This window comes from Microtus pennsylvanicus, chromosome 7 (assembly GCF_037038515.1).
Source record: "Microtus pennsylvanicus isolate mMicPen1 chromosome 7, mMicPen1.hap1, whole genome shotgun sequence".
NCBI classification, from domain to species: Eukaryota; Metazoa; Chordata; class Mammalia; order Rodentia; family Cricetidae; genus Microtus; species Microtus pennsylvanicus.
The window spans coordinates 122,890,760-122,907,963 of record NC_134585.1 but is presented as its reverse complement, the minus strand read 5'-3'; the positions used below and the strand labels follow the sequence as shown (position 1 = coordinate 122,907,963).

At 53.1% G+C, this 17,204-nt stretch overlaps 2 protein-coding genes across 6 annotated transcripts; both read left to right on the top strand.

Moving 5' to 3' along the window:
* The first annotated feature begins 43 nt into the window (after window positions 1-43).
* Shc1 (SHC adaptor protein 1) lies at window positions 44-10,638 on the top strand. 3 transcript variants are annotated; one of them, XM_075978428.1, is made up of 12 exons: window positions 44-351; window positions 3,441-3,608; window positions 4,140-4,210; window positions 4,710-4,773; window positions 4,886-5,005; window positions 5,367-5,420; window positions 5,613-5,664; window positions 5,832-5,958; window positions 7,387-7,573; window positions 7,655-7,724; window positions 7,808-8,178; window positions 9,007-10,638. In XM_075978428.1, the coding sequence occupies exons 2-12, from the start codon at window positions 3,444-3,446 to the stop codon at window positions 9,133-9,135; spliced, it is 1,410 nt and encodes a 469-aa protein (XP_075834543.1). In that variant the 5' UTR covers window positions 44-351; window positions 3,441-3,443; the 3' UTR covers window positions 9,136-10,638. The 3 variants fall into 3 exon arrangements, with proteins under 3 accessions (XP_075834543.1, XP_075834542.1, XP_075834541.1); XM_075978427.1 differs by lacking the exon at window positions 44-351 and adding an exon at window positions 1,046-1,227; XM_075978426.1 differs by lacking the exon at window positions 44-351 and having other exon boundaries at window positions 2,892-3,608.
* Window positions 10,639-10,767: 129 nt separating this feature from the next.
* Window positions 10,768-15,754, top strand: Pygo2 (pygopus family PHD finger 2). 3 transcript variants are annotated; one of them, XM_075978433.1, is made up of 3 exons: window positions 10,768-11,078; window positions 11,719-11,768; window positions 13,180-15,754. In XM_075978433.1, exons 2-3 carry the CDS (start codon window positions 11,727-11,729, stop codon window positions 14,242-14,244), a joined length of 1,107 nt encoding a protein of 368 aa, XP_075834548.1. In that variant the 5' UTR covers window positions 10,768-11,078; window positions 11,719-11,726; the 3' UTR covers window positions 14,245-15,754. The 3 variants fall into 3 exon arrangements, with proteins under 3 accessions (XP_075834548.1, XP_075834544.1, XP_075834547.1); XM_075978429.1 differs by having other exon boundaries at window positions 10,768-11,354; XM_075978432.1 differs by having other exon boundaries at window positions 10,768-11,354; window positions 11,613-11,768.
* The last annotated feature ends 1,450 nt before the right edge of the window (window positions 15,755-17,204 follow it).

Here is a 17,204-nt window from a genome sequence, read left to right as displayed (position 1 = left end):
CGTCGTAAAGTCTCCGATTGGATGGCCTTGGCGTCTCCACGATTCGTAAATGAAGTGCAGTGCTCTGGTTTCTGAAGAATGAGCTGGGTCGAAATTAGGAATCTTATTGGCTCCCACGGAGCCCGTGCGCCTGCCCGCGCAGCCATTGGCCGGCTTTGGAAAGCAGACGAGTAAAGGAGGGACGGCGAGGTAGGGGGTCAGGGGTTAGTGAGGCCGGAAGTAAGTGTAATAAAGTTTGTCTGGGGAGGCCGAGGCGGGGGGAGAAAGTTGGTGCAGTGACTTAAGCCGACAGTTACGTGATCCGGAACCAGATCGGCCCGCGGTCCGGTGCGGAGACTCCATGCGACCCTGGTGAGTGTCGACTTTCTCCCTGTGGCGACCCACTCCTCTACCCCGGAACCCCTCTCCCAGGACCCTACTTCCGGTCTTGTTGTACAAGTCCCGCCCCCGAGACCCCTTCCCCGGAAGTTCCCCCTTCCAACTTCAAGGGGCTCCCCGAACCCCGTCTTGTCTCTTACTGTAGGACCACACCCTGTCGTCCCACTTCCCTGGAAATCCCACCCCTAGACAGGTTTTCCTGGCTGCACGAGATTAGTCTTCCCAGCTCTCTGAAACTGCCTTCTCTGGAGTCTCTGCTAAACGTAGCCTATCGAAAGCCTGGCTTCCCGAGGGGGCAAAAGCTCGCTTTTCAAAGAACGGTTCGGCTTTGTAGGAGCGACGCCTGTGTGGGCCCCGCCCCCTCCGCGTCCCGCCCCTTCACCATCCACGTCTAGTCCTGGGAATGTGGTGCGGTCCCTAGGGACCAGGTCCCCTCGGGATACTTTTCCCTGCTGGGCTTCGGTCCATGCCTCAAAACGCTTCACCTGCCTCTGTATCCTCTCCTTTCTTTAAGCCTTGGACTTAGTTTTCCTGTTCTCGTGCTCCGTCAGGTGGAGGTTGAAAGTTGCGGTTGTAAGGAGTGAGCTGATTAGCAGTGTCGTTTCCCGCGTCACCTTCTCTGGCTGTGTATTAAGTTGATGGACTGGGTTTCTTTATGGCAGGAGAATGGACGAGAGGGTGGCTTAAGAGACCCCTGACCCCACTCCTTCCTGGGGCAGACCCTGTTCCTGAGACAGCCGTAGGTGTTCCTCTGACTGGACTGGACTAAGTATGGACTCGTGTGACCCTAAGAGGAGTGAAAGTTTTTCTGCCATCAGAAGAAAAAGTGTTTCGGAGTCAGGAGTAGGGGTTAGTGTCCTTTCCGTTGTTTTTAAAAGACCCCTCCCCATAACCAGATAGCTCTTGTTTGGATTCATCCTGGCCGCACTTGCCCAACCTTCCCTGCTGGAAACATTCCTGAGGTTTTCGCCATTTCCTGCTCCTCCAGCCTCCCTGCTGGGCTGAGGTGCAGAACGCAGCTGTGTCTAACCCCCCCCCTCCCCCGCGCACCCCGCCAAGTCTCTGCTACCTAGCTTTGGTCCAGTAGGCAGTCTCCTATCTCTTGAAACAAATTTAAAGGCTCATGCTTCCTCCTCTTCCAAATGTGCACGCGGTTGGTGATTCCCTGCCTCTAGATATGAATGTTTCAGAGAAAGCCATCTCAAGATGAGGACATCATGGTGTGTGTTTGTGTGTCTGGCTTTGGCAGAAATTTTCCTCCTGTCTAATAGCTGAGGTCTTGGCTAACGGAATGACAGAATTTCTTGTCAGGAAGCGGTGTGGTGTTTGGTGGCAGCTTTCCTGGGCTTGGGGACTGTGCAGGTGATGGGAATCTTGGTAGCTAACCTCTTTAGAGTACTGGCCTTGTTAGTCATGCAGTTTTTAATTCTCCAAAATAAACCTCAGAGGAGTTTGGAGGTGAGCCTCTAAGAAACTATTTTTTTACTTTGTGTATTTCATCACTTTTTTTAAAAAAATAAGTGATAGTTTATTCTGGAGCTTGGTCACTTTCTTTAACTTCCTGATGGCCTTTAGCAGAGCTGTGGCAGGAAACTGTGGGGAAAGAAATACGGCTTTGGTGTTATTCTGCACTTACGGCCAGATCCCAGCTTCTGGTATCCCTTTGTCCTTCCTGTCTTTATTAACACGGCTTTGTGGCTTGCAGGCACCCATTCTGTTCCGTTCATTTTCCTGCCTCCAAGGCCAGCCCCCTTGCTCGTGTGAGGGACACTGTTGGGTGGGGCTTACAAGGAGAGAAGTAAGCTGTGTCCAAGGGGTACTAACCTGATCCCTCTCTATCCCCTGGCTTTCCTCACTGGGCCTGTGGAAAGGGGTCCAAGATGTCCGTTAGTCTTTGGTGGGTGACAGCTATGAAGAACACAGGCTTGCTCTAGCTCTTGCACCACCCTGATTGGCCTTCCCTCTTGGCCTCCACCTACATCTTCTGGGACTACTTCCCTTCCTGGTTCCCAACTCTGTCCACAGCTGTTGTTGCTGAGGATGCTAATGGCCAGGTTCCCTGGGGCAGCCACCTCATTCGTTGTATGGTGGGGGTGGGGATGGTCTGGGCTGTAGGGAAATGCTAAACTCTGGGACCCTCCTCCCCCTTTTCCACCCTCAGCAGCTTGTTTCCTCCTTTATTCCTCCTATCCTTACTGGCTTCCTGCTCTCTCTGCTTGCCCGTGTTGGTTTGGATTGATCCAGAGTTCCTCTTAACCCCTTACTTTCTTTTTTGTCTTTTTCTTGTTCTGACATCTTTCTTTCCTACGGCACCTTTCTCCTCCCCAGACAGACTACTAGTTGTTTGTATTGGGCGAGGGATAGCGGCTGGCTAGCGCAAACTGTGTGGGGAGGTGTCTCGGCCCCTCTGAGCTTGTGAGTCAGCACTATCCTTGGGATTGGTCTCGCTTCCTAGTTCCCCGCCCCTGGGGAGGAGCCAGTTAGCTCTGGGTCCAGCCTGTACTCCTCAGCCAGAAGAGGCTTCCTCGCTGGGCTGGGCAAGGATGTGGCCTGAAATTGTCTATGTCTGACGTGGGAGAGCAGAGGCCACTTGTCCTTCGCCTCCCTAGGTCCTCTTGTTATCACCAGGCTGCAGAGGTCAGATCAGGCTAAGGGCCTGGGGATGCCCCCTGCCTGGCCCCCTTGCCTGAATTTGGCAGGGGGGCCAGGCAGCAGCCCCCCTTCTCACCCCAGCCATGGATCTTCTACCCCCCAAGCCGAAGTACAACCCTCTTCGAAATGAGTCTCTGTCATCGCTGGAGGAGGGGGCTTCAGGGTGTACCCCCACAGAAGAGCTACCTTCCCCATCAACCTCATCCCTGGGACCCATTCTGCCTCCTCTGCCGGGGGACGATAGTCCGACTACCCTGTGTTCCTTCTTTCCCCGGATGAGCAACCTGAAGCTGGCCAATCCTGCTGGGGGGCGCCTGGGGCCTAAGGGGGAGCCAGGAAAGACTGCTGAAGATGGGGAAGGGAATGCAGGGGCAGCCCTTCGGGACTCAGGCCTCTTGCCCCTCCTCCAGGACATGAACAAGCTGAGTGGAGGCGGCGGGCGCAGGACTCGAGTAGAAGGGGGCCAGCTGGGGGGCGAGGAGTGGACCAGACACGGGAGCTTTGTCAATAAGCCCACACGAGGCTGGCTGCATCCCAACGACAAAGTCATGGGACCTGGGGTTTCCTACTTGGTTCGGGTGAGTGAACATCCTCTTTTCCACCCCTCCCATACCCTCGTCCAGTTCCTCTGCTCACTCCAGATTTGCTGGGACTTCCTGCTCTTCCCCCAACATGTGTGCTGCTCGCCTCGTTCTTAAACCAGCCACCTCCATCCCTTCTCCAGCTTCATGTCTTTCTGTGCTAGCCTGGGAATCTTGTGCCCAGGTCCCCTTTCCTCCATTGACCCCTACCCTCCAGCCTACACAATGCCTAAACCCATCCGAGACTTTTAGTAAGTGTTAATGAAAAATGACTTCTTGATTCTTCCCCCTAGACTCCTCCCTTTTCCAGAGATGTCACCCCATCCCACCCAATGCCTGCTGGTGCTCGCACAATCTCTCCACAGAGCACGAAGGACCTCTTTGGTGGTCCTTCTTCACTTACGGGTGGTAGCCCCAGGCAGTGGGAAGGGTTCTTCACCTTTCCCTTAGGGACTACGCAGGGCAAAGGGTGGGGAGTGTGGGGTGGGGGAGGGGCGGCTGATCTATCCTTGCCTCCTTCCCCCACAGTATATGGGTTGTGTGGAGGTCCTGCAGTCAATGCGAGCCCTTGACTTCAATACCCGGACGCAGGTCACCAGGTTAGTGGAGAGACCAGTATATTGTTGGAATGCTAGGGTTGGTGAAGTTACAAAAGTCTTAGGAGGAGGAGGGAAGTTGAGCATTTGGTGGTGGCGCTGGTGGCAACTTCTTATCGGATGGCCAAGAGAATTGAGACAAAGTTACAGAAGTGTGTCTGACCGCAAGCAGCCAGCTCTGGTCTGGAGCGCTTAGCTCCAGCACGGAAATTATAGGAAGGTGGATTAGAAAGGTGGGGTAGGAGGTTACTGCTGCTTTTGGGAAGGGAATGGAACATTTGGTAACTGGGAAGAGGTGGGGCTGTAGCCATCGAGGCCCTAACCCAATCAGCCAGGAAGCCGCCCTCAGTGCCATCAAATATTAAAGGCCCTTAATTCAATCCACCGCGACAAAGAGCCTGGAGTGCTCTGGAGTCTGGCCTGCTCTTCCCCTCCCCCAGCTCTGTGGCAGCCCCAGGCAATGGGAGGCCAGTGGTGGGTCTGAGTACCCCTGTTTCTCCAGGGAGGCCATCAGTTTGGTGTGTGAAGCCGTGCCTGGTGCCAGAGGAGCAACAAGGAGGAGAAAGGTATATGTGGTTGCTGTGGGGGGCAGGGGAAGGCACATACAGGCACGCGGGAAGACAGGAGGGTCTCTTGGAGTTGGGATGTTCAGGCTCTGATACTTGGGCCCTTTCTTAGCCCTCTAGCCGTCCACTCAGCTCCATCCTGGGGAGGAGTAACCTGAAGTTTGCTGGAATGCCAGTCACCCTCACTGTGTCCACCAGCAGCCTTAACCTCATGGCAGCCGACTGCAAACAGGTGGGTGGGGCTGCTGCAAGGGACGAGGTTAGTTATGGGAGGACCAAGGGGTCTGGAGGCCTCAGGACCAACCGGGGAGTAGAGTAGGAAGAAATTAGAGGGGTTGGGTATAATAACAAATTTAATTCCAGCACTCAGGTGGCAGAGGCAGGTGAATTTCTTTGAGTTCTAAACCAGCAAGGGCTATATAGTGAGACCCTGTACCCCTGCCCCCCAAAAAAAAGAGAATAAAATTAGGAGCATGTAGGACTAGAAGCCGAGAGAATGAGACTGGGGTTCCAAGGTTCCCGGCTGGGTGAGGACACGGAGCCCTGCGGCTGCCTGACATTGACCACTGCCTTCCTTCTTCATCCCTCATCAGATCATTGCCAACCATCATATGCAATCTATCTCATTCGCGTCTGGTGGGGATCCGGTGAGTTGGGGGGACAGAGGAAAGATGGGTGGGGCCAGAGGATGGGTGCGGTGGCTCCTGCCTCTAAATTCCAGGGTAGTCAGAGAAATCCTTAGGATTGTGGAAATATCTGAAAAGGACAGAGTCTTAGGGGTCAAATAAGGTGGAGTTGTAAAATTTGGCTCACTGGTCTCTTCTGAATCTGTTCTCCAGGACACAGCCGAGTATGTTGCCTACGTTGCCAAAGACCCTGTAAATCAGAGAGGTGAGGCTCGTGAGCAGCTCTGCGTGGGGCCAATCATCTGAGAAGGAGTGGGGGTGCTTTCCCTACTCTTACCAGTTATCCTTGAGAGGGCTGTCCTCTGGAGGCTGGGGGTGGGAGGCTCCTGCCCACCCTCCCTCAGAGCTCACTGGTCCTTCTGCTGTGCCCAGCCTGCCATATCCTGGAGTGCTCTGAAGGGCTCGCTCAGGATGTCATCAGCACCATCGGTCAGGCCTTTGAGTTGCGCTTCAAACAGTATCTCAGGAATCCACCCAAACTGGTCACCCCCCATGACAGGTGAGCTGGGGAGCCTCAGGCTGGGATTGGGAAATCGTTTTCTCTTCCCATGCTTGAGGGTTCTGGAAAGGTAAAGACTTACAGGGCGCTGCTCCGGTCTTCCTACTGTGTTAGGTTTCCAGTGGCTCAGCAGGAAAGCCTGCTGCAGGGACAGTTGCTTCCTTTTGTTTGCCTACGGTGGGCTTATTTCCAGCACCTCTCTCTAGGTTGCCTTTTCTAGCTGGATAGACTTTGGCTCAGGTTCCTCATTTTTAGCCTGTTCCTGTGTTCTTATATACTTTTTTTTCCTTAAAGATTTGTATTTTATGTGTATGTGTTTTGCTGCATGTATGTAAGTGTATACAGTGCCTGTGGAAGCCAAAAGAGGGCATTGGATACCCTGAAACTGGAATTAAAAGTGGTTGTGAGCTGTCGTGTAAGTGCTAGAAACCAAACCTGGGTCCTGCAAGATCAGCAGTGTTCTAACCCCTGGCCACCATACTTCCCCACTCATTGTTCTGTGCTTCCTGCCTCTGAAGGTCGTTAAGAATCTAGGTTTTAGCCACACGGTGGTGGCGCATGCCTTTAATCCTAACACTCTGGAGGCAGAGGAGGGTGGATCTCTGTGAGTTCGAGGCCAGCCTGGTCTACAAGAGCTAGTTCCAGGACAGGTTCCAAAGTTACAGAGAAACCCTGTCTCAAAAAACCAAACAAACAAAAAAGTTGATTGAGAGGATATATTTCCTTTTTTTCCTGAATGTGTCTATGTGTTTACGTGTGTTGGTATATGTTGCCTGTGTAAATATCTCTGCATGTGTGCGTGCAGAGGTCTGAAGTTGGTATCAGATGTCTTGCTCTATTGCACCTTACTTTGTTTATTGAAGGCCAGGATCTCTCACTGACCAGATGTAGCTAGCAGCAACCAGTTTATCCTGGCTCCTGTCTCTGCCCGCCTCTCCTGCTGAGGCTGTGGGTGGTCGCCATTCTTGTATACTGGTTCTGGTGATCTGCATTCTGAGCCTCACGCTGCAGCCACTGAGCTATTTCCCGAATCCCAGCATCTTTGACCTGAGATCCCTGTGTTTCTTTTTTCAAGTCTGAAGTGGTAAACGGCGTGAGCATCAGGACCCTGTATGTCAGACCATTCTGGATATCCCTGGTTCACCAGCACTTCCATCCCACTTAGGAGATAGCATAGCTGTCAGAAGTGAGAGTGGTTTAAAACCAAATTCAATATCAACTCTGCCTCCTTCAGTTTGTGCAAATCTCTCCACACCTGATCTCTATTTTTGAAATTTTGGAAGGCATACCAGCCTTAGAAGGGTACAGCACCAAGTGCTAGGTCTGACCCATAGTGTATGCTTAGTGTGTGCTCACCATTCTCTTCCCTCCTGAGTCTCTTGACCACCATGTCTGTGCACTCACCTCACTCTGTCCTTCCCTTCTCAGGATGGCTGGCTTTGATGGCTCGGCTTGGGATGAGGAGGAAGAAGAGCCACCTGACCATCAGTACTATAATGACTTCCCAGGGAAGGAACCCCCTCTCGGCGGGGTGGTAGACATGAGGCTTCGAGAAGGGGCTGCTCGACCCACTCTGCCCACTGCCCAGATGCCCAGCCACTTGGGAGCTACACTGGTAAGCCTCAAGGATGGAGACCCCCAGTCCAGAGTGGGAGTAGCTGGCTAGGGCCTTGGTCTCACCTGATTTTTCTTACAGCCTGTAGGGCAGCATGCTGCAGGAGACGCTGATGTCCGTAAGCAGATGCTGCCTCCACCACCTTGCCCAGGTAGGAACAGTCGACTGAATGGGACAGAGATGGGTACAGAAGGCAGGGCTGGGAGTGACATAGTCTGTGCCTTTCCTTAACAGGCAGAGAGCTCTTCGATGATCCTTCCTATGTCAACATCCAGAATCTAGACAAGGCCCGCCAAGCTGGGGGTGGGTCTGGGCCTCCCAATCCTTCTGTTAATGGCAGTGCACCTCGAGACCTCTTTGACATGAAGCCCTTTGAAGATGCCCTCCGGGTGCCTCCACCTCCCCAGTCCATGTCCATGGCTGAGCAGCTCCAAGGGGAGTCCTGGTTCCATGGGAAGCTGAGCCGGCGTGAGGCTGAAGCCCTGCTCCAGCTCAACGGTGACTTCTTGGTGCGAGAGAGCACAACCACACCAGGCCAGTACGTGCTCACTGGCCTGCAGAGTGGGCAGCCCAAGCACCTCCTTCTGGTGGACCCTGAAGGTGTGGTAAGTGGCCAAAGTATGCGTAGGGGCTGGTAGGAGAAGGTACCTTTTCCTCTCCTTATTTCTTTCTAGATTTTTCTTTGCTGGAGGCTTTCTATGGATCTCCTTTCTAGATAATTAGTATCTAGATAATTGGTTCCTTCCCTTCCATCCCTGAGTCTGAGCTGTGTTTCTGGTTTTTTTTGTTTGTTTGTTGGTTGGTTTGGTTTGGTTTGGTTTTTTGGTTTCTTAAGACAGGCCTTGATCCGCCAGCCTCTGCCTCCTGAGTGCTGGAGTTAAAGGCGTGCGCCACCGCTGCCGGTTCTAAGCTGTGTTCTTTTAGTTCTTACCAAATCCCAGACCTTAAGCCTATCAATACCAGACCTAAAAAGTGATTACCTTATCTGTGCTCCTTTTGCCAAGGGAGGAAGTGACCCTGGAAAGGCAGTGATGCCCCATATCAGATGGTTGTGGGGTAGAAACCCCAAATTTCCTCTAGTGAGAGGAGTCAGCTGTCTCCCTAGCTCCTTAGCCTCAAACTCAATGTCCTTTTTCTTCTTTTTAAAAATCTGACCTGCCTTGCTGCTGTTCCTTACAACCTTGGTTTCTTTTCTCAGCCTGTTTCCCACATGGTTTTTGCACCGTGTTTCCTCTGATGACACACCGGTTCCTTTGAGTGAGAAGTTACCTGTTTATCAGCTTCATATTTCTGGGCTCCTGCCAACTTCACACTCTGCCAGTTACTGACCTGCCCTTCCCTCCCCCCCTCCCCCACCCCGTCTCCCTCAGTCTTGGGGGCTGAGGTCTTACTGGACTCATTTGAACTGACCCTCTTACTTCCCACCTTCCCAGGTTCGGACAAAAGATCACCGCTTTGAGAGCGTCAGTCACCTCATCAGCTACCACATGGACAATCACTTGCCCATCATCTCCGCGGGCAGCGAACTGTGCCTACAGCAACCCGTGGACCGGAAAGTGTGATCTTCAGTCTGTCCTGGATGCCCTCCACCCCTTCCACTGCGTCCTCTAACTCCTGGGACCTCTGTTTGTGCTCACCTGAGACAGGGAATTTTAGTTAGGAACCTGGGGTAGCATCCTGCTTCTGCCCAAACCTCACCAAAGTATTAATGTACAGAGTGGTCCCTTGCCTGGGCCTTGTCTGTGCCAACCTGATGCCCTTTCCCCCAAAAGGGTAGGTTCTTAAAATGGAAAAAGACCCAGTGGAGCAATTGCCCTTTGGGGGAAGGGAAGTAATCATACCTCTGGTTTACCCCTGGTCTTCAGGGTACCCCAGATCCCTCTTAACATATCCTATTCCCTATGCATCCCTTACAACTTTGTGCCTTTGACTATCTCCTAGGTCTGCAGATACTTTATGCAAAGAGTTCTCAGGCCCTTCGTGTGGATAAGGGTTGCTAACGCCTTGGCTCTGGAACCCTGTTGTGCTCAGCACCCCGTTCTGTGTTTGGGAAGAATAGGGGCAGGAGTGGCAGCTATCTCCTCTGCCTTTTGGTTGTGCAGCCCTTAAGAGATTGCCCCAAGCTGGGCTTGGTGGCACATGCCTTTAAACCGCACTCAGGAGGCAGAGACAAGATTTGTGAGGCCAGCCTGGTCTGCAACAGAGTTAGTTCCAGAACAGTCAGGGCCACGTAAAGAGACCCTGACTCCAAAACCAAAAAGAAAGAGACAGAGAGATTGCCTCAGAGCCCCCTCCTGGTGGTGGAAGGGTGGGGGGCAGGTTTGGACCCCTCCCTTGCTCAGTGCCTCCTGGCCTTGATCCCTTTCTCCAAGGGGTCTATACATTTTTTAAGCCTGCCCCTCCCCAGTTTGCATGTGTGTTATAGTCTCCAGCCAAAGTGTAGCCCTTCTTCCGGCAGCCCCATCCACTCTTCTGGGATGGGGGGGTGTGACTGACAGGGGCCTCCAGGATGTGTACAGTTAGCCTCCAGGTGGGTTCTGTGGAGGCTTTGAGACCGAAGCAGTAGACAATCCCCAGTACTATTGGTAGGTCTGGAACTGCACTTTTTTTTTACGCGCATACATTTTAGGGCTGTAGATTTATTTTCCTGGTTTTGTTTCTGTTGCTTACTTTTGGGCACAAATTATGATAGTCGATTTCATTTATATATCACCTCGTTGAGTTTTCCAAGCTTTTTTTTTTTTTTTTTTTACAACTGTTGAGATTTTACTCGATCTGGCCTAAAAGTATGTAAGACAGGATTTATTTTTCTTATTCCTCAAGAGAACTGAGAAGTTTGGTTAAGCGGTGTTGTGGGGTCATGATGTGAAATCTTACTTAAGATCCTACCTTCCACTTGCGGGCCAATGCAGCCAGGACAGAAATCTTGCGAGCTCACTCTGTAGGCCTTGTGAACAAGGGGGGTCGACTGGTTTTTGGTTTTTAGTCTTGGCCATCGCCTATTTTTGGTTTGGATGTCTTATACCAAAGGGAAGTAGTCTTCATTAAAGTCCTTATTTCTTCTACCTCGGCCTCTTAACACCTCTAGAAAGTCTGATCGATGGGGGCCGTCAGTGGGAGGTGGCGGTGGATTCCATCTGCGGTAGGTCGATTGGGTTCAAAGCCAGCGCCTGTCCGCGGGAATTCGAGTCTGCGAGAATTCGGGGAGCAGTGAGACTGCGCGGTAGGGACATATCTGAACGGCGACTGGCTCTCGGTGTGAAGGGGCGTGTCTGGACCGCCCCCAGGCCCACGGGGAGCTCGCACAGCCTCTGACGGTCGTGCACCCCACACTGCTGCGGGCCCGGCTCCGGCGGCCTTAGCGGCACTTCGAAGGAGTGGCGTGGCGAGGCCCTGCCTTCCTGGGTGCGGCGTGTGGGCCCTTCCCAGTTTCCCCTCCCTACTGCTCTCGGTGGTGGCGACCCATTGGAGTTCCGTTTCCGGTTGCTGTGGCCGCGGGCGGGCGGTGAGTCTGGAGCAGGCGTGCAGTTTGTGCTCTGGCTCTGCGCCTCCCCCTCGGCGTGTCTAGGGCTTGCTGCAGCTCGGGGGTGCTGCGCTGCCCCTGACTCCCCTCCGGGCGATGGTGCGGCCTGAGGACGCTTCCATCCCCCGCCGACGCTGACTCTGGTCCCCCAATCCATGGCCGCCTCGGCGCCGCCCCCACCGGACAAGCTGGAGGGAGGCAGCGGCCCTGCACCGCCCCCCGCGCCGCCCAGCACCGGGAGGAAGCAGGGCAAGGCCGGTGAGAGCGCAGAGAGGGACGGGGGCTGCCGAGGCCCGGGACCCTGGAACCTCGGATGGAAGGGTTGGGGGATGGGAAGATTGCCTAGGGACCTGGAGGTAGCCTCAGGTGAGAAGGATTAGTGATTGAGAGCAGGTGTCACAGATCACTTCAGGTTTTGGAGCCGGGTAGCTTTGATTTCAAGGAAGATGTGGGATGTAGCTGAGAGTGTAGTCAAACTGGTCATTTTTCATATTTCACCCCTGTTTCTTAAATAAGTAAGCAAGTGTACGTGGAAGTTAGAGTCTGGAGAGTGGCTGGGAGGAAGGAGACAGTAGAACCCTCAGGAAAGCTTGCCTCCGTCTGCCTATTGCTGCTCTTCCAGGTCTGCAAATGAAGAGCCCTGAAAAGAAACGAAGAAAGTCCAACACTCAGGTAAAGGGGGAATCCGTGCTGGGCGTACCCCCTTGGAAGCCCCTCCCACTTTGTCTGGGTGGCTACCTGGCTGCCCTTTTGTGCTTTCCACCAGGTGAGGGGAAAGAAGCCAAAATACTTTTTCTCGTTCCCTCTTGGGTCCTAGTTCTGTCTGGTGACAGCAAACCTCGCCTTTCCCCCTTAGAGACAAAGTCTCGTGTATTCCGGACTCACTTCAGGTTTGCTGTGTAGAGAGGGTGACTGAATCTAGGAGCCTCCTGCTTTTTCTTCCAGAGTGGTGGGATTAGAGATGTAATCACCATACTGTTTTTCCGCAGTGCTGGGGACCCAAGGGACAAGTGCTAGGTGCCCCTAGAGGCCAGAAGAGGGGGGTACAGGCAGTTGAGCTGCCGCATGGGTGCTGGGAACAGAACCTAGGGTCTCTGCAAGTGCTCTAAATCTGTGAGCCATCTCTCCAGCCTGTGCTCTTCCTTGTTTGAAACAAGGTGCCCAGCTTGGCTTTAATCTCTCAGCGGACCTACTTCAACCTCCCACGTGCTGGCATTACTGGCTTGCTGAGTCTTTCCTAAGTGTCACAGTGCTTTAACAGTTGGTATTGTAAGAGTCGACAGGAGGAGTGCTTGCCTAGCTAGCCTGCACAAAGCCCTGGGTTCAAGCCCCAGCACCTCATAAACCAGATAGATAGTGGTTGGTGTCTGTCCCAGTAGTCCAAAGATTGAGGCAGGAGCATGGGGGTTATCCTCAGCTACAAACTGAGCTTGAGTGCAACCTGAGTTTCATATAAGACACTATCTCAGAGGAAGAAAAAGTTAATTAACTGCTTTGGGGTCAGACCTGAGTTTTAATGTGATTTTTCTGTACTTTTTATTATTATTATTATTTATTTATTTATTTTGATTTTCAAGACAGGGTTTCTCTGTAGCTTTGGAGCCTGTCCTGGAACTAGCTCTTGTAGACCAGGCTGGTCTCAAACTCACAGAGATCCATCTGCCTCTGCCTCCCGAGTGCTGGGATTAAAGGCACGCTCCACCCCCGCCTGGCATACTTTTATATTTTTTAATTATGTTTAATTTTACGATGCACATGGGTTTTTGTGTATGTCTGCGTATGTGCTGAAGTCAGAGATGTGATCCCGCTGGAGCTGGATGGAGGCTGTTGACCCCTCCCACATGGGTGCTAGGTGTCACACTCATGCTCTTGACCACTGAGCTGCTTCTCCAGCCCTATTTTTGTTTTATTTTTGTAAAAGTAGTGCCGTTGTACTGTGGGTTCCGCCTTCCACCCTTTGTCGTGTTCTGAGGTCAGTCACAGTTTTGGATCTGAGCCGCCTCAGCCTTCAGAGAGTTTGGTAGGTGTGTGGTGCTCTCCCAGCTTGGTTCTGTGGTTCACATCTTCCTCCTGTTTTCACTAGGGTCCTGCATACTCACATCTGACGGAGTTCGCGCCACCCCCAACTCCCATGGTGGATCATCTGGTTGCTTCTAATCCTTTTGAGGATGACTTCGGAGCCCCTAAGGTGGGGGGTGCAGGCCCTCCGTTCCTTGGCAGTCCTGTGCCCTTTGGAGGCTTTCGTGTACAGGGGGGCATGGCAGGCCAGGTACCCCCAGGCTATGGCACTGGAGGAGGAGGGGGTCCCCAGCCACTTCGTCGACAGCCCCCTCCTTTCCCTCCTAACCCTATGGGCCCGGCTTTTAATATGCCGCCTCAGGGCCCTGGCTATCCACCACCAGGCAACATGAACTTTCCCAGTCAACCCTTCAACCAGTCTCTGGGCCAAAACTTCAGCCCACCTGGTGGGCAGATGATGCCAGGCCCAGTGGGGGGATTTGGTCCCATGATCTCGCCCACCATGGGACAGCCTCCTAGAGGGGATCTGGGTCCTCCCCCTCTCCCCCAACGCTTCGCCCAGCCAGGAGCACCTTTTGGTCCTTCTCTTCAGAGACCTGGTCAGGGACTCCCCAGCCTGCCTCCCAACACAAGTCCCTTCCCTGGTCCAGACCCTGGTTTTCCTGGCCCAAGTGGTGAGGACGGGGGAAAGCCCTTGAATCCACCTGCCCCCACTGCTTTTCCCCAGGAGCCCCATTCAGGCTCCCCGGCTGCAGCTGTTAACGGGAACCAGCCTAGCTTCCCGCCCAGCAGCAGCGGTCGAGGTGGTGGCACTCCAGATGCCAACAGCCTAGCACCCCCTGGCAAGGCAGGTGGAGGCTCAGGGCCCCAACCTCCCCCGGGCCTGGTGTACCCATGTGGTGCCTGTCGCAGTGAGGTGAACGACGACCAGGATGCTATTTTGTGCGAGGCCTCCTGCCAGAAGTGGTTTCACCGCGAGTGCACCGGCATGACGGAGAGCGCCTACGGGCTGCTAACCACCGAGGCCTCTGCTGTCTGGGCCTGTGATCTCTGCCTCAAGACCAAGGAGATCCAGTCTGTCTACATCCGAGAGGGCATGGGGCAGTTGGTGGCTGCTAACGATGGGTGACCCCAGTGCAGTGGCCTGGGGAAATGCTCATTGCTCACCATGCTCTTGCAGAGGAATTATGTGGCTTCCCATCCCCATGAAGCAGAAACATACAGTTCCTGAAGCAGAGGAAGAACTGGAGCGGGCAGGCAGAGGAGCCCAGAGTGCTTGCTTTTCTGGGAACTGCTGCATTGAGACCTTCACAGATCTAGGGAGCTAAAGCCCTGCCAAGCAGAGCCCTTCCTAGAGTCCAGCTGGAGGCTACAAGAGAGGAAAGGGGCTGGAGGAAGTTCCGGATGACAAGGATGTCCTGCGTGCAGATGACAGATGACTCTAACACCCGTGCCTATGATACCTTTGTAGCCCCAGCTCCAGCTGTAGCCTTTGGAGTCACGTGTTCAAGGTTTCATTTCTGGTCCCTTGTATGGGTTCTGGAAACAACTGAGGATTTCTCTCTCTTTCTGTTTTTCCCTTTGCTTCCCCTGGGCCCATCCTCACTCCTTTCCACAGAGTGTCAGATACCTTGAAGAAGCAGAGTTCTGACTCGGGCATTGCTTGTCTGGGGGGTGGTCAAGACTGTAGATTAAAGATGCTGAGACGGTCTCTTCCTCACCAAAGTCACTGCTCCTTTCTCAGCTTCTCTGCTTATCTCTCAGTGGCCGTGTTGTAGAAGGTGGGATATGTGGTCTGAGTGACCCCCTTCCTCCCTGCCTATCGGCTGCACAGTATGACAGTGTTGTTCTTCAACTCCTGGTGCCCTCGTTTCCTTTGTCTCGGGGGAAAGTTTGGAAGGGCATGAAGCCCTTATACCTCATTCCTTCCCTGATGAAACGATCCAGCTGAGGCCCTGCCGTGGCTTTGGGGGTTGGGGCGGGCGGTAGGATCCTCAGCTGGGATACTGAAAGCTAAAAGGATCTGAACTTTTCCGCTTTGCTCTTTTTTTATCCTGCTATATCATCTGGGTCTGGTGATCTAGCAGCTAGGCTTGGTTTCTTTTTATTTTTGTAGGATTCCCCGCCAGTGATGGACCTGGGGCCTGATCAGGAGCCCCCTTAGCTTCTCTTACCCCTTTCCAGTTAGCCCATGTGCCCATTCCTCATATGGGTGAGGCCAACAAGCTAGGCTGTGGCCCTTTTGGGAGACAGCTCAGTGCCCAGCTCTCGGCACGGTAACAAAGACCATCTAATGTCCTGCCCCACTTCCCATGTTGCCTGCACATGGAGAGAAAGAGAAGACACTGTTGGAGTTGACAGCCTTTGAAGAGGAAGAAGGGGGACCTGCTTTTTACTCTGTGGCCCCCAACTCCTAACTTCACATGTGGCAGCCTCTGCTCAACAGTGTTGTGTTGTGGTTCTCTTTGCCCCATTACCTGTTGCTACTTTTGTGTTGTCTCCATGGTTTGTAAAGAGCTCCTGGGGAGGGAGGGTCCATCCCCCTGTTCCTCTGCTACTTTTTGGAAGAAAGGGGGTTGGCAGATGTGGTTACAAATCTTTTTTATATGGTTGGACTAATAAAATGACTTGAAAATGCAAACAAGGACTCTTTGTTAACCGGCTACACCCGTGCGTGTCACTGCTAGGAGGGTCCTGGAGGACCAGGTGGTCCCCGCTCTCCACCACCTCCCAGCTGCCCTGCCATACGCTGCTAAATTGAGGAGGCCCCCAGTTTTCCTGCTGCACCCTGTGTCCTTGATGTGGGAGCCCTTGCTCTTGGAGCAGTGCTCGGGCTAGGCTGGAAGGCAGGGTTGGAGCCCTGGGTCCACAGCCTTTCTTTCTTTCTTTCTTTCTTTCTTTCTTTCTTTCTTTCTTTCTTTCTTTCTTTCTTTCTTTATTATGTATACAACATTCTCCCTCCGTGTATGCCTGCAGGCCGGAAGAGGGCGCCAGATCTCATTACAGATGGTTGTGAGCCACCATATGGTTGCTGGAATTGAACTCAGGACCTCTGGAAGAGCAGCCGGTGCTCTTAACCACTGAGCCATCTCTCCAGCCCGGTCCACAGCTTTCTGACTGGTTATTTGAAACTTATTTTGGGGCACACTGGGAGTTAGACCAGCAGGTGAGAACACTGTTAGTCGGGCCTGGGGTCTGCAGTTCCGCTCCCTGAACCCACATAGTGGAAGGAGAGAAGGGACTTGCCAACTTGTCCTCCAGACGCTATGAGTGCCATGGCATGTGTGCACCACCTCTCCCACACAAATAGTTTTTGCTTTGTTTTTGGAGTTTTGGGGCTGGAGAGATTGCCAGCAATGAAGAGCACTTGCTGTTCTTGCAGAGGAGTTCCCAGCACTCAGTGGCAACCATCTAGTTCCAGAGGATTCAATACTACAGACACATAGGCAAAACAACATTTAAAAATGCTTAAATGTTTCGTATTCCATGCTGGAGATCACAGTGCTCCACCACTAAGTCCCACTCAGCTCTGAATTTAATCTGTGGATGCGTTTCTGCCTCACTTCTTCCATTTTTTTTTTTTGTTTGGTTTAGTTTGGGTTGGGTTTGGGATTTGTTGAAGCAGTCTTGTTCTGTAGCCCAGGCTGACCTTCATCATCCGCCTGCTTCAAGTCTCCCCAGTGCTCAGATTATAGCACAGCCTCCTTTCTATTTATTCCGTTGTCTTTGTATGATGTGTTGAGGGCAGGCACCTGCACAGGACACTGGTAGAGGTTTGACCCACATCCCACTAGCCTAAGCCGTCCACTGGCTACCTTTGTTGTTATTTAACTGTTTGTGAGGCGGGGTCTCACTATGTAGCCCAGCAGGCCTGGAACTCACTATGCAGATCTGGCTGATCTCTCCAACTCCACCTGTCTCGGCTTCCCAAGAGCTGGGGTTAAGGGCGTGCACCACCACGCTTGGCCGTCCTCCATTTTCAAAGCAGTGACACCCTCAGCCTGCCGGCAGGAGGGCTATTTCTAAACCCACAACTTGCACCGGACCCCATCCCCCATCCTACAGCTGTCTCTGTCTATCCTGGGGCCA

Excerpts from the sequence above, each read along its gene's own strand:
- Pygo2 (XM_075978429.1), top strand. The coding sequence starts at position 11,252 with ATGGCCGCCTCGGCGCCGCCCCCACCGGACAAGCTGGAGGGAGGCAGC. Across the intron at positions 11,355-11,718 it reads GAGGAAGCAGGGCAAGGCCG|GTCTGCAAATGAAGAGCCCT; the intron begins GTGAGAGCGCAG and ends CTGCTCTTCCAG. Across the intron at positions 11,769-13,179 it reads GAAGAAAGTCCAACACTCAG|GGTCCTGCATACTCACATCT; the intron begins GTAAAGGGGGAA and ends TGTTTTCACTAG.
- Shc1 (XM_075978426.1), top strand. The coding sequence starts at position 3,114 with ATGGATCTTCTACCCCCCAAGCCGAAGTACAACCCTCTTCGAAATGAG. Across the intron at positions 5,006-5,366 it reads TGGCAGCCGACTGCAAACAG|ATCATTGCCAACCATCATAT; the intron begins GTGGGTGGGGCT and ends ATCCCTCATCAG. Across the intron at positions 5,421-5,612 it reads TCGCGTCTGGTGGGGATCCG|GACACAGCCGAGTATGTTGC; the intron begins GTGAGTTGGGGG and ends TCTGTTCTCCAG.